At 34.6% G+C, this 16,852-nt stretch overlaps 1 protein-coding gene across 2 annotated transcripts in view; it reads left to right on the top strand.

Moving 5' to 3' along the window:
• LOC111055383 (enhancer of mRNA-decapping protein 4) overlaps positions 1–16,852 on the top strand; it is a 113,130-nt gene that overhangs the window by 66,185 nt on the left and 30,093 nt on the right. For both annotated transcript variants that reach the window (XM_039423854.1, XM_039423855.1), the window contains 5 exons: positions 394–495; positions 1,154–1,287; positions 2,488–2,706; positions 2,992–3,103; positions 10,995–11,235. In XM_039423854.1, the coding sequence (XP_039279788.1) occupies positions 394–495; positions 1,154–1,287; positions 2,488–2,706; positions 2,992–3,103; positions 10,995–11,235 (808 nt within the window). The remainder of the gene's footprint in view (positions 1–393; positions 496–1,153; positions 1,288–2,487; positions 2,707–2,991; positions 3,104–10,994; positions 11,236–16,852) is intronic.

The following is a 16,852-nucleotide window of genomic DNA, read 5'->3' as shown; positions in this document are numbered from 1 at the left end:
GCCAACCTAGTACCTATTATTCTTTGATCTGTTATAGCCAGCATAGAGTATTTGCGTGCACCAGCAACAGCTACTTTATTTGAATTTGCACTATTGCTTCAAATAATGAACTTAATTTATTAGATGAAATAATAATTATTATAATACACTACAGCGGCCTTTGTTAATTTACGCAGTTACTCTACGACACTCTTTGGTGGAAATTAATTTCAAAAGTGTGCGCCAAAAACTTGAGTGGTGTTCCATGGGAACAGGTAGTTATGCACCAGTCACGTGATGGAACAATTTACGATTGGAACTGGAATAATTTATTGTACACAGAACGTATACATTTTCTGAACTCAGTGATACATTCTTGTATCTCATCTTCAATTATTTTATCGTGACTTTCAGGTTGGATCTATTCCATCTGTGAAAATGGAAGAAGAAACGTCGTTCCACGAGACTGTCAACAAGCTATCCAATTCAACAACTCCTTTGCCAAAACCTGATTTAGTAAGTGTGATACTATTTCGATAACATACTATATTGGACATGTTATTCATTATCAAAATTTGGGAATGGAATAGTTTTGGGCCAAGCCTGTTGTTCCTTCCCAATCATATTTATATGATTTATGATTATATCCATGAATAAATAACTAGTAAGTGTGATCGATTCATAACTTTTCCTATGACTCACTCTATATATTTTTTTCTAAACCATAATTATTCTTTTTTACCAAGATTTCAATCTTGGGGGCGATCGCCCCCCTTATTTTTCCACGTGGGATTTGGGAAAAATTTAGAGGAAGCAGAAATAAGTATCTTGGCATTTGAATAAAAAAATCCAAAAATGTAATTAATATTAAAAAATAATGCTGTTATCGATTGAAAACTTCAAACATTTTCCGGGTGGGGGGAGTCGAACGGGGGTGGGTCCCCCGGCAGATTGCTGGATCCGCGCCTGATTGAAGTTGTTATTCGTTATCAAAAATTTTCTCTGTCCGTTTTCTATTCCAAAACTATCCTCTTGAACCAATCTATAACAACTACACAATTTCTTGGTGCCAGAGATCTCTAATCTCAAAATACCATATTTCATAGAAAGTTACAAGGAAAGAGATTTAAAAAAACTGTTGTTGCACAACAATGATCTTTATGATTTTTGACAGCCATGTGGAGGAGTTGTTGCATTTGCTAGTGGTGGTAGCAGTCCAAGCCGGGAAGTCCAAGAAATATTTTCATCGCAAGAACCTCAGAGAGGTTCAGAGTATTCAGAGTATCCAGAAGCAGATGAAATGCTCCAGTAAGTTGTACTTTTGTAATTATCAGTTATTAATAAGCAATCAATGGCTCAAAAATATATAGTTTTCAAAATTTAGTGTAAAAATAATTATTTCTCATGCATAATTGGCGGTTTTTTTTGGAATTGATTGACTGCTTTTGGTGATAAATGAAAAGAACAAAAATCAAGTAAAAGTCATCCTATAAGTTTACATGAACATCTCAATACAAACATTAGACATCTGCAGAGCTAGTTGAAACTGAAGTTAACGTTCCAATCTTGACAGTCAGTTCTGACTGCAAGTCGCGCAAGCGTAACAGAAGATATGATTTGTAAAATGGATCAATAGTAATTAAATAACTAGTGGGCTTCTTTAGAGCCAATATTCGCTTCCATATATAGCATGTAGCATTGACTATTGAGCATAAAGGAACCAAGCACCATTTTTTGCTAAACTATACTATTAAATTTAATCTGTAGTCAATAAAAACTATATCAATAAACGTGAAATAACCTTATTCATCATGTAGCATTTATTTAAAACTGTTTATGTTTAATTAGAACTGAGGACCCATCATAAACTTTGAGGTCAATTTACTCAGTTTGGGTTACCTGGCGCTTGGTTCCTTTATGCATAAAGCCGTCCATATATATTAGTTAGGATAATGCTATGCCCATCGCTCTGAAAGTGTAGTCGTTTTTAATTCTGGCTGTCGAAATAAGTTTTTGGATCAATAATTGCCACCTCTGAAGCTGAATGGGGTAGAACAATGCTTTCGAAAATGAAAAAGCATTTTTCTTTTAATATTGTTTCAACAGTTGAGATCTCTGTGGATGTAGACTGCAAAACTCATTCCGTTTCATACTGATAAAAGAAAATTGTTGGCCATGGATCAAAGAAACCCTTTGAATGCTTGCAGCAGACGGTGCTTGTGTGTAGATGTCGACTGCCAGACTGCTCCAAAAGCAGTCTCATTTCAATACATGTCATTTTGTCACTGTAGCTGGTAGTGCCAGCCAAGACCGGAACGTCACCATAACAAATCCATAGCTCTTATCATAACCTATTCGTGATGAAAATTTGCTAAAAACTCTTATCCTTCTAAAATAAAGTTGAGGTTTAAAGGTATTTCAAATCTGGATTTTACATAGGTTTGAATCATATTATGTAAAATCTAACTTGTCTCTAAAATCTTCAAATTTCAAACTAATACTTTCCAGAGTCAGCGACCTTGAAATAGACTTGACAAGTGTCAACAACCGCAATATAGATTTGAAATCTGTCAACAACCTAGATTTGAATATGTCAACTGGAGTCAACCACCAATTGGATATGACATCAAGGGAAATGAGTCCAAGTGAGTCAAATTGGTCTTCTTCAATTCCTAATATGATGTCCGAGAAACAACTGAACAAGCCAGAGATGGAAAATCCTGAAAGGTAATTGTATTTATTCAAAAATGCTTGGACATTACTTTGAACTTCACTTCGTTACTTGCATTAACTTTCTTACGAATGCATAATTTTGTAAGTTTCTAGGTTTGGATTGTCTGTATTTTCGATTGTTGTCATTAGAATGTACAAACAAAAATAACTATAGAGTTGAAAATGTCTCAACAATCTGAGACTTTGTAGGTTCACATATCCAATAACATTTAAGCTAGACCTGTTGAATGAATTATTCAGTTTTCTCAATTAATGTAAACTTCTCTCTTCTATTTTTAGGGCCAATGGACAGATTCACAGTTTTTCAGTGGACCAAACTGACATGAAGAATATTGCAAACAGTTTGGCTTTGATCCAAAGCACTATTGCTAAGCAACAGAATGAAATAAAGGTAATCCATTGTAAAGTCCTTCTTTCGGTCCTACTTGTATCTGGAGTAAAACCGCTGTTGAGGATGGTCACGTGAGTGACCGGAAGTGAGTCGCGTCATTTCCGGCGCGTGCCAAGATGGTGGCGAAGGCTACTAATTTTTTACGTGTTTTTGTACGACATTTTTCAGGTTTTATAATAATAATAATATTATGATCACCCAAACACATATTATTATAGTATAGTAAAGTATTTTTCGCCCCACTTGGATGTAATGAGCTGGTTTTCGTGCGTCATATGGAGGCCGAAAATGATTGTTTTCTGAACAGGCCGGTAAAAGTTTCACGGCCCTAGGGCTGTAAAATAACCTTGAAGTCAGCTGATTATGATTTGATGTGAACGTGTTTACAAAATGGTTTATGAAACGGAATCAGTTTATGCTTCTAGAAATAAAATAAAATATTCTGCAATAAGATACTATCATTTTATTTGGATGAAATACAAATAAGATATTAAAAACTATTCAGATTCGATTTTCCGAGTAAGATAGGACTTCTAACTTCAACTTCCGCAGTCGACGATAACAAGCATTGTTGACATCCAGATTGTCCAAATTTCAAGTGCGCTAAAACAGCTGATCAAAAAACTTTTCATTTTGTGTTCATTATTCAAGAATCAAAACATTCATAATAATATCATCTTGTTGCCATTTGAAAGAATAAAAAAGTATAAACTAAACCTCCCACATTGAAACATAATTGAACATAATCTTTTAGGTTATTTAGACAAATTGAAATTTACCCAAACCCAGCTTAAGTACTGCGTTTACCACTAAACCTGGTGGATAATTTTGGAACTACTTGAAACTAGTAGTTCTGTGAACAGTAGACCTCACGCAGTATTCTCATCCACAAGTACCTGATTGAAACCATAAACCTTATGGAAATACAGCAATAGACTGGCTTCTCCACACATCTGTGTAATCACTTATCAGCTGATTTATGATGAATAGTCTGATTTTTACTCTAATATTGGCGTAAGAAGGAGGCTCCTTTTTCCTTTTATATTATCCTTGAAATGCAAAATTTCCAAAAACCTTGTATATACGTCGACGCGCAATTTAAAAAGGAACATACCTGTCAAATTTCATGAGAATCTATTACCGCGTTTTGCCGTAAATGCACAACATATAAACATTTAAACATTAAGAGAAATGCCAAACCGTCGACTTGAATCTTAGACCTCACTTCGCTCGGTCAACTATTAAAAACAACCTGTTTTTTCGGACATGCTATTCATTATCAAAATTTGGAAACAGAATAGTTATGGGCCATGCCTGTTGTTCTTTCCCGATCATATTAATATGATTTGTAATTGTATCCACTAAAAATAAAGATACTTGGACAATTTCCTGATATTCAGATTACCTTACCTCAGATTTGCTAGAGCTATGACCTTTCAGTTTTGTGCCTAATAAACAATTATTCTCATATATATATATATATAATATATATATATATATATATATATATATATATATATATATATATATAGCACATAACGGAAAACACTTTAAAGTTTTATAATATAAAATGAAACAGGATAAACATGACACGGATTGATTAATTGATAGCCATTATGGGTTACAAGCGGAAGATTTCAAATTTGAGTGGGTTATGGATAAGGAAAGGTGTAGATTATGAATTGATAGAAAAGAGGAGATTTAAAATTAGAAATCCGAAATGAAGTAGGATAAAGTTAGAAAATGGAATTATAGAATTGAATTGGAATGAAAGTGTAGGAAACACTTTGAGAGTGTTTCCTACAAAGTCCTTGAGAGTTGCCAACCCTACCACATGAAAAGATCCCTCCCACGTTCCCTCTCAATCCGAGGCCAAAAAATTTGCAGTGATCCCCACCACCTTGACCAGTAACTCAAAAAACTCCACCAATCCCTCCTGAAATGTAACAATCCTGAAAGGTTGTTACAGAATCAATTCTCCTCCAAAACAGACACCAATCCAACCACAAAAAAATTCCCAAATCCTACCCTTTCATCTCAAAGACAACTTCCACTCCATAGATATTCTAAGAAACACAACCCTTCCAACTGATCAACAACTCCTCCTTGTTACCATTGATGTAGCCTCCCTCTACACCTCCATCCCCCATTCTGAAGGTTTTAAATCCCTTGAGCATTTCCTTTCCTCACGACCCACACCCTCCACCCCTTCAACCTCCCTCCTTGCCAAACCTTGCCAAACTGGTGCTCACAAGCAATGCTTTTTCAGGTTTGAAGATGAATATTATCTTCAAACCCAGGGTACAGCGAGGGGCACCAGGATGGCACCATCCTATGCAAACCTATTCATGGGCCTCCTTGAACAAGATTTCCTTTCCAAACAAACCCTATCCCCCTGATATGGCTCCGTTTCATTGACGACATATTCCTCATATGGCCTCATGGACATGATACCCTCTCCCACTTCCTCAATCAACTCAACTCCAACTACTCTGTCTCCTTCACCTGGAATATTTCTGAATCCTCCATCAACTTCCTAGATGTCAATATAATCCTTTCCAACTCCAATACCTTATCCACCAATACTTTCACCATATCCACCCACACTCAACAGTTCCTACACTTTGAGAGTTGCCAACCCTACCACATCAAAAGATCCCTCCCACGTTCCCTCTCAATCCGAGGCCAAAAAATTTGCAGTGATCCCCACCACCTTGACCAGTAACTCAAAAAACTCCACCAATCCCTCCTGAAATGTAACAATCCTGAAAGGTTGTTACAGAATCAATTCTCCTCCAAAACAGACACCAATCCAACCACAAAAAAATTCCCAAATCCCACGAACTCCAAAGCTCTGTACCACCTACTTCCCTGGAATTGAAAACCTCAAACCTGTCCTTAAAGATCTGTTCCATGTCGTCTCCTCCAATCCCTCTACCAAACACCTTTTCCAGCAACCACCCACCCTCATTTATAAGCAACCTCCCAACCTCAAGAAAATTCTCAGTAAAAACAAATCATTCACCTCTGATGAAATCCCAACTCTACCTGGTACCCTACCTTGCAAACGCCCCCGCTGTAAAACCTGTCCTATCACTGATTCTTCCATCTCCTTTACCAGTCCTATCACCAACTACACCCACCAAATCCACCAATCAAGTAATTGCATCTCCAAAAATTGCATCTACCTCCTTTCCTGCAACTTCTGTCCTGCCTTCTACATAGGTGAAACCACCACTGCCCTAAACCTCCGGATCAACAATCACAGGGCTTCCTTTAAAAATAATACTTCCCTACCCATCCCCACCCATGGCTCGGAGCACAACAAGAACTTTGGCCAATGCTTCAAAGTCGAAGACCTTACCACCCTCCCTTCCACAGCCCCCCTCCATAGATGTCAAGACGAAAGAATTGGCTTTTATTTGGGTGCTTGAGCTGCTTCCAGTCCTGGTCTCAACAGACAGCAATAGTACCATAGCTACCAACTGTTTAATTAAATTGAAATAAATTTCATCATATAATAAATTTCACAGCTATCAAATATATATGTTCAATAAAAATGAAAAATAAATTTCATTCAAGTTCAATTCTACAATTCCTTTCTCCAATTTTAGTCTACTTCTTTTTTGATTTCTAATTTTAAATCTCCTCTTTTCTATCAATTCATAAGCTACACCTTTCCTTATTCAAATCTTAAATATCCCGTTTGTAACCGCCCCCTAAATTTCAATTCAATTCAAATTTATTTATTCAAGTAAGTCACAATACATTCTGGTCTATACACGAATCTACAATAAATTACAGTACAACAGCTAATTATGCAACAAATTTCACATATTATGAAAACTTATTAATTACAATGAAGATTGAATGGAACATTAGAATATTGATAATATAGTATTGTAATGTAACTACATAAATCAGCGGTGTTTCAACAATGAATAAATGATAACTTCAATGAATAAATATAACCCCACTATAATAAAAAAATAATAATATAATATAATAAAAAATACACCCCACTATAAATTATATGTGTTGGGGTATAAGTAATTAGTTGCTTATTGTGTGTTATAATTACTATTTACAAACTTCATTCACTGATATAGGATTAAAATTTTTTATAATAAAATTAGTAAAAATTTATAATACAAATGAAATTATGAAATTAGTAGATGAAAATTAATATTAATATTATACTAAGGATAATAATAAGAAAGGTTATTTTAGAAAAATGAAAAACAGTAAAGAGAAGAATGAAGAATAGTTTCAATATTTACAGTCTAACTAAATTTTCACAATTTTCCACCCCAATATCAACCAACCAGGAAAATAAACTTTTCTTGAACCTGTGTCTATTGAATTATTCCCTAATGTAACATGGTATTGAATTGTGAATTTTTGGTCCCAAATATATGTAGTTTCTTTGCCCGAATGTAGTGTTCATCCTTGGTACTATTAAATTCGTGTTTCTCTGCCTTGTTTGATGGTTATGATCTGCCAGTCTTTTGTGGTCGTTGTTTCTCCTCATTCGCGTGATGATAGCCTGGATGTAGAGTTGTCTTACACTCAGTATTTTACTGTCCTTGAAAAGAATGTTCGTGGGGAATTGATTCTCCTTGAAGCCTATTATTTTTAGTATTCGTTTTTGAATTTTATAGAGAGGTTCAAAATGTATAAAATTCGTAGCTCCCCAGATAATTATGACGTATCTTAAAATTGATTGCACTAAAGAAAAATAAACAGTTTTTAATGTCTCATAGTTGAGGATTTTACGGAGTTGATAGAATTTGTAGAGAAGCTTCCTGATCCGGGTAATTGATAGATTAATGTGCTTGTCCCATTTGAATTTGTTGTCCACTATTGTTCCTAAATATTTTATTTCATTGACTTGTTGAATTGTAGGGCAATCACACGGGTTGTTGCAGGATTATTGAAGAATCCGGTGGTCTCGTCCGTTCTGTCAGAGAAAAGGCTAAAAATTTTGTTTTTGTTGCATTTGTAAGCAAATTCTCTCTTAACCATTTATCGACTTTCATCAATTCTTCCTGTGCCAGATTAAAAACTTCCTCCCAGGTGTTTCCTTCAAATAGTATACACGTATCATCAGCAAAAGCTATTACTCTTCCTCTTATCTTAATTGAACATAGCTCATTTGCATATGCCAAATACAGAATTGGCCCAAGAACTGTTCCTTGGGGAATCCCAAACTTCATCGTTTCCTCTGAACTGAGATGTTCTACAACTTTGACTTTTTGACGCCGGTCACAGAGGTGTGATCTAAACCATGCTAGAGGAACTCCTCTAATTCCCATGGCTTCTAATTTCTTCAGCAGCAAACTGTGATTAACAGTGTCAAAAGCTTTTGCTAGGTCCAGGAACACTGCTGCACATTTTTTGTTATTTTCTAGCTTATCTGTGACAAAATTTGACAATTCTTATACCGCATCTTCTGTACTCCTCCCCTCACGAAAGCCAAATTGATTCCTAGAAAGTAAGTTGTTTTTTTTTCATGTAATTCACAAGACGTTTCTTTACCAGTTTTTCCAAAATCTTGGAAATATTGCTTATAAGTGAAATAGGCCTGTAATTGGTGGCATTTGTTTTGTCGCCTCCTTTATGTAATGGTCTAACACATGTCTCTTTCATAGCTTTTGGAAAAATTCCTTTCGACAGACTTAAATTAAATATGTGAATTAATGGTCTTACAATTACATTTTTAATCGACTTCAATGTTCTATTATTGATTCCATCAAGTCTTGGAGCAATGTCATTTCGCAAACTACTAATAGCTTCAAGAAGCTCATCTTCAGTTACTGGGTGAAAGTAGATGGAGTGTAGAGTTCTTGTAACAGGTTTATAATGGGATATGATTTGGTCTAGTGGTTTTCTCAAGGAATCTATTATTGTCTCCGCCATTTCTTCACCTACATTTGTAAAAAAGTTATTCATGTGGTTGAGCACAGTTTCTGGATTTTCCTTTAGATTGAAAATCCTATCATCTATTTTAATAGCATTCAATTTCATTTTTGTTTTTGATTTAGAGTCAGTAGCATCTTTGATTACTTTCCACATTTTTTTATTATCCTTTCCAGCTTCATACAATTTTCTCTATAGCATTGGTCCTTTGTTTCATGAATTAAAGCTGTGAGTGTATTCCTATACCGACGATAGAAGATGGTTAAGTTAATGTTGTTTGGGTCTTCCTTTCTTCTTTTGTTGAGAAGATTTCTGGTTCTTATTGCTGCTACTATACCTCTGGTGATCCATGGTTTGATGGGTTTGTACTTCTTCTGCCGCCGATGCTGCTTGATATTTTCTTGTATATGTTGTCTCAGAGTTGATAAGAAGGTGTCATAAGATGTATCTGGATTATTATCTTCCAAAAAACATGAATCCACTCCTCATTCAGTAGTTCATTCTTCAAGCTATTAATGTCTATTTTCTCGTTTATTTCATGTGTTCCAGTTTCACTTGCACTATTTCTCGAAATATGTTGCACTCCTAGAATTGTGGTGAAGTAGTCAGTTATTGTTGATTCATAAATGATTGGAAAAAGATTATCTCTGGAGTTGGAAGCAATGTGATCTATACAAGAAGCAGTTTCTGTTGTAGTTCTGGTTGCTTGCTTAATGCAGCAACCCCATAATGTCCCCTGAATCTGTACCATTTTTCTCTCCATCCGTCTGCACCGCGTAATCTGTGGTCTCTGCTGCTACAATTGAGTCTCCGTGCGTACTCTGTACAGGACCGTTGGATTCAAAACTGCAGTCTGTGCTCGGTTGAGAAAGGAGACTCAGTCTCCGAAAATTTCTCCCATTTCTAATATAAGTTTTTAAGTGTTTTCAATCTATTTATATCGTGTCTCCTGTTTTAATTTTTATTACAAACTTTAAAGTGTCTTCTGTTATGTGCTATATATATATATATATATATATATATATATATATATATATATATATATATATATATATGTATGAAAAAGTTCAGCTGGTATATTTAAAAATCTTTTTCACCAATCATGTATCAGATTGTAGGCCTACACTGCGACGTTGCAATATCGTAGGCCGCGGCCTTGTATTAGAGGTGGCTATGATATCATATATAATATCATATCATATATATATAATATCATAGCCACCTCTAATACAAGGCCGCGGCCTACGATATATTGCAACGTCGCAGTGTAGGCCTACAATCTAATACATGATTGGTGAAAAAGATTTATATATATATATTATATATATTGCCCGGTTTTTTGTGTGGCGAAGAAAAATAGCGTTCGCACCACGGGCAAAAATGTGTTTCCGGCTCTCAATCTTTTCTAGTCCTCGGCCTACGGCCTCTGACTTCAAAACCGATTTCGAAATAGGTGCGAAATATACTATTTTATTTCATTATAGTAGGCTATCTGTGAAGAAACCCCTCTGGATGCAAATCGTTGGCATTTTGAGAAATTATTACTATTATTCACGGTTTTCAATTTTGTTTCAACTTTGAATCGTTTTTATATACTTTTATATTTATATATATATATTATATATATATATATATTATATATATATATATATATATATATATATATATATATATATACTTATATATATATACTTATATCGTTTGTATATAAATTCTATCATTCCAAATTCTATAGTTTGGTTATTTATATGAATAAATATGATTGAAATTCTTATTATTTCCTATGATAATTCAAGCATGAATCTTCTCGCTATAGTAATTGAAATTGATTAATGAATTAATTGTGAAATCATGTTTCGTGATTCATATCATTCCTTTTCTTAAGAAAATGCTTGTTATGTAAACTTGAGCGCATAAGAATCAGATTAATGGTGAAGTGAACATTTTTATGACTGTTTTGTGTTGTTGATAGTGTTTGCGGGAGGAGGTTCTTAGGTTGAATAACCCACGAGAATTCGAAAAAGTTTTGAGCCGTAAATTGAACCAGCAATGTGGTGTAATCGAAAAATCACTAACAGGTTTATGCACAAAAGAAGACAATAAGAAGAACCAAGAATCATCTATTTCTGCAATTTCACAAGCTATTAATAATCTGATATCATCAAAACTAGACGATATTGTTGCTTCTGAAATTAGTAACAGCATTCTGCCTGGTAAGTTGATTTTTTTTCTGTTTCAATATGTATCTGACCAGTACTAGTCAGATACACAGTACTAGTTTTTAATATCTTAGTCAAAAATATGATGACATGAAACAAACTGAATAAGTTGAAATTAATTATAATAAAATTATTAAACTAACATATTCATAACATCTACATATAATTTATTAATATGATGACATGAAACAAACTCATATAATTTATTAATATGATGACATGAAACAAACTAAATAGCTTAAAATATATTATAAAAAAAGTTATTAAACTCACATAGTAAAGCTAGGTTTACACTATGTAGCATAGCTATATAGCAGTTTTAAGCCTATTTTCTCAGCTATATAGCAGAAAATGAGCTATCCAAAATTTTCGGTAAGCATCAAAGAGAATCTAAGCTATATGTAGCTCTGCTACATAATAGCTCTGCTACATGTCAATTTTTGTTTATAACAGAGCTAGATTTAGCTGTTCTGTCCTTGAAGGAAGGCTGCCGCAGCTGTTTAGTGCCAGCTGGGTTTACACCAGATATACTATACTCATTTGTTGTCAGAGTGCTAGTAGGTTACTGCGCATTGCGAGCATTTCTTTTTGATTTATATATTATTGTGCAATAATGGAGAGTGAATTTGACTGGAATAGAGACAAAATTATCCAATATTTTCTTTCTCTTCTCTGTGCTGAAAATATCACAGTAGCTGCGGCGAAAGCAGCGGCTGCTGCAGGAAATTCCTTCTTCGGCATCTGGCTGGGAACTGAGCAGTGAATACTGGTTTATTCCAACCTATATGTAGCTCTGCTACAAGTGATGGCAGCACAGAAGAGAAAAATAAGATATTGGAATATTTTGTCTCTATTCCAGTCAAATTCACCCTCCATCATTGCACAATAATATATATCAAAAATAAATGCTCACAATGCGCAGTAACCTACTAGCACTCTGATAACCAATGAGTATAGTAGGTATATCTGGTGTAAACCCAGCAGGCACTAAACAGCTGCGGCAGCCTTCCTTCAAGGACAGAGCAGCTACATATCAATTCAATTTCAATTTCAGTTCATTTCCAAAAAACATAATACACGAATGTGAAATACAATGTACAACATATTTTGGAATCCTCTTACTAGACTATCCATCTGTGTGTAGGGGGGGGGGAGTTCCGCTTTATACATATAAGCTTAATCTGCTCATAGAAGTAAATAATAGAGAATACACTTCTATTGTAGATGTATTATTAATATTTTGATCATAAAATAGATAATTCATTGTGCTGATGTATATTTAAGAATATAGGAATATGTATGTAGGAATAAGTATACTTAATACATTGATTGATTAATAGAATAAATAAAGAAAAAAAAACAATAGTTTATTGAAGACTGCAGTGGCAGGGATTTCAGAAATTCTCAGAAGAGAGAATGAAAAAAAGCATAAACCAGAAAGGCAAAACAGTCAAACCGGTTATATCAATGATAAAATAAATACCAATCAATTGTCTGGAAACCTTGAAGTTGTGTTGGTCACCAAGCATAACGAGATTGGAGTTGTTCTTCTGAAGCTTCCCAACCAATCTGGTACAGACACCTGTCCACCCTCTTCCTAAACACTACCAAACTAAACGTCTCTGCTTCCCTAATCACCCCTGGCACATTTCTGTACAAGATATGGGCCAGGTATGAAGGATTTATCATTCCAGAGCCGTGAGTCAGCTGAGGTATCTCAAAGCTGTAATTGGATCTGTGGTGAGTTGAGTAGCTATGGTTAACTACTGTTTCTCCCAGAAGTTCCGTTTTTGATATGGATCATCAAAGATTTAATAAAAAGCTGTCTTACATTCAGTACGGGAAATTCGATAAACAATTGTATTGTTGGGTATCTAGTCTCTCTTTAAAATTGTTTTTATAATTGATCTTTGGGTGACTGCAAGAGGCTCGATGACTGAGGAGGAAGCCCCTCCCCAAGCTAGAATTCCATATAGTATTATAGATTGGACATAGGCAAAGTGAACTACTTTGCACTGATCCACACTCAGAACATTACTCAGCTCTGAAAATGCGTGAAGCAGCTTTCTGAGCCTATTCTTAGCACACTGAAAATGTTGTACCCAACTCATCTTGGAATCCAAGACAACGCCCAGGTATTTGTAATGATCAACGCGCTCAATCATACTACAATTACATCCAGCAGACCTGGGATTATTACAAGAATGCATCGTTAGTGTTAGTGAGCCTGGATCCGCTTGATTTCTTGTACCTATTGGCATAAACTTCGTTTTTTCCATATTTACTGTAAGGCTATTGTGATCAAACCAGTTATTTTTGACAAATCAATTGAAGCACTCTTGTAGGCCTCTTGTATGCGTGAAGCAGCTTTCTGAGCCTATTCTTAGCACACTGAAAATGTTGTACCCAACTCATCTTGGAATCCAAGACAACGCCCAGGTATTTGTAATGATCAACGCGCTCAATCATACTACAATTACATCCAGCAGACCTGGGATTATTACAAGAATGCATCGTTAGTGTTAGTGAGCCTGGATCCGCTTTATTTCTTGTACCTATTGGCATAAACTTCGTTTTTTCCATATTTACTGTAAGGCTATTGTGATCAAACCAGTTATTTTTGACAAATCAATTGAAGCACTCTTGTAGGCCTCCTCCCAAGTGCTCCCAGCAGACACTAGTGCTGTGTCATCAGCAAACATATAATAAATAATAAATGCTTTATTCTAACCAATAAAAATAAATAAATTACATTACAATCACATTCAAGAACACAAGCGCATTTCACAATCGTTTAACATGCAATAATAAAATAATAAATAAACAGAACCCTATGTGTAGATAAAATAAATAAAATAATACAATATTTAAAAAATAAAATGAAATAAGATATAATAATGGAAGGTAAGTGCCCTTGAAGAAATATTTCTGGTTCATCCATCTTTAAGCGTAATACTTGTGCTGAGGGATGAGTCGCTTAACATAATAACTTTATCTTGGACTACAGTACAATAAACCAGAACACATTCAAACAAACCGGAATATCATTCAACTAAACAAAAACTAATTACAACAAAATAAACTAAAAAATCCTTCAACAAAACTAAAATAAACTGTATCAGTTGTGTTATACGTTTACACTATTTGTTATGAATATTGTAAACATTTGTACCAATATTTAACAAAACGAAACAAGAAAAATATTTTTTTAATCAACAAAGAACTTATTTAACAGAACTAAATTTACAATCTATTTTGGTATAAACAAAATCATACTTATTTATATCTAATCTAATCTTATAGAAGAAAACAAAAAAAATAATTTTCTTCATTATTATATTAAGATTGTTTTTTCAGAGTCACTAAAAATTAAAAGAAACTGGTATATAAAAACAAAATAATGATAATGGACACAGTGAGAAAAACTAACAGAATGCATAGAAAGAATAAAAAGCAACAAAGAAAAGACTCTCATGCACTTAATCCTCAATTCTATCGTAATGAAATATTTAGGATGAAAAAGAGAGAGACATGAGTAAACATAAAGGCCTTATACATCAATCTTCAATTTTGCCTCATTTTAAAGGAACAACGGACACCATTTTTGAATATAGAAAAGCTTGGTGCAGAGACTATTGATAGAGGAAGTTGATTGAATAAACGGGGCCCCCTGGAAAAAGCATGATCTGCAGCTGCAGTAGTCCTGAGACGGGGCTCCTCAAGGGGTTCTCTAAGTTGTCTTCGTGTACCATACATGTGTACCGCAGATAAAGGAAAAGTATGTGGTCTCAAATAAATGTACTTCAATAATTCAAATTCAAAAAGATGTGGTATACTATATACCAGAAATTCTCTGTATATATATTCAGATGGGTATCTTATTGGTTTTTTAAGACAGATTTTTATAATTTTTTGTGTAATAGAATTAGTGGCTGCATGATAATAGAAGCCCCTCAGTTTCCCCAGCCAATGATTCCATAGCTCACAATGGACTGTTTTAAGGCTAAGAATACCATTCTCAGTTGGTGTAGAGGCAACATATTTCTCAACTGAACAAATTTATAAATCAATTTTCTCAGTCTGGAGCACATATGCCACATGACTCCCCCAACGCAAGTGCTTATCTATCATGATACCTAAGTACTTGACATTCTCCTGAAACTCCATTTGTGCACATGTACATGCACAACGATTACAGCCAGTTTCATGAATAACAATTCTGCAGTTGTCAACATCAGTCAAACAACCCGCAGATGTCAGGGAAAATGGGATGGCAACAGTCTTCGCAACATTAATAGATACTAGATTCTCGTCTAACCAATCCTTAAGTATAGCCAGGCCACTGTTAGCCCTCTCGCAAGTATCAACCCAACTGGAACCATGAAACACTGCAATAGTATCGTCCGCAAATGAATAGAGGGAACCATGCTCAAGCTCAATACCGAGAAGATCATTTATATAGATCAAAAATAAGATAGGTCCGAGCACTGTTCCCTGCGGTACTCCAGTATTCACCTCAGACATTGAACTCACCACCCTATTAACTTTTGTGGATTTTGTGGACTGCAACTTTCCACTCAGATAAGACTGAGAACCGCAAAGCATTTCCTCTGAAGCCCATTGATTCCATTTTTTTTTTTTTTAAGTAAAATGGCATGTTCAACGGTGTCGAAAGCCTTTGTAAAATCAATGAACACACACACACATTTATTTCCATTATCCAAGTGATTTATAATATCTTTTGTTAGATAAAAGATTGCGTCAGAAGTGTTCATACCACTGCGGAACCCAAATTGGGAATTGGATAAGATTTTATATTTCTCAAAATAACTTATAACTCTTGATTTCACACATTTTTCAATAATCTTGGATATACTTGACAGCAATGAAATGGGCCGGTAATTATTAAGACTTGACTTTTCTTTACCTTTATGGAGCGGGATAACAGTAGCATGCTTCATCTCGTCTGGGAAGTAACCCTGCTCAAAACACAAATTTATTATGTATACCAGAGGCAGAGAAAGAGCCAAGGAGCAAATAATCAGACATTTAGAATGAATACCATCTATGCCAGCAGCTGCTTTTTTCTTAAGTTTTTTTATCTTATCTTGTATCTCTTGTGATGACACGGGGCTAAAGAAAAATGAATTGCATGAAGTCCTATTAATTTTATGTTCAATGCCACGATTTATATCTCTCTTATTTTTAATTTTTTTTGTATTATTTTTACCAACATTTGCAAAATGCCTATTGAATTCCTCAGCCATCTCCACCCCCCTATCACTTTTTATAAGTTTGTTATCCAAAGACACAATATCTGAAATGAAATTATTTCTTTGCCGGACAGTATCTGTAGCTTCATCAATTGTTTTCCAAACCTTTTTTAAGTTGAGCCCGCAATCAACAAACTTTTTTTGAAAATACATTTCTTTCGCAGCCCTTAGAACAGACTTTAAAATTCTATGATAATTTTTATATGTAATGCGTAATAGTGGATTAAATGGCTGTTTACGAACATTAAGTGACATCTTATCTCTTTTCCTGATTGACCTGACCAAACTATTTGTCACCCATGGCTTGATTCTAATTAATTTGTGACTTATTTTCCCAG

Source organism: Nilaparvata lugens, chromosome 3 (genome assembly GCF_014356525.2).
Source record: "Nilaparvata lugens isolate BPH chromosome 3, ASM1435652v1, whole genome shotgun sequence".
Taxonomy (NCBI): Eukaryota; Metazoa; Arthropoda; class Insecta; order Hemiptera; family Delphacidae; genus Nilaparvata; species Nilaparvata lugens.
The sequence above is the reverse complement of the archived record's forward strand: the minus strand, read 5'-3'. Positions and strand labels throughout refer to the sequence as shown.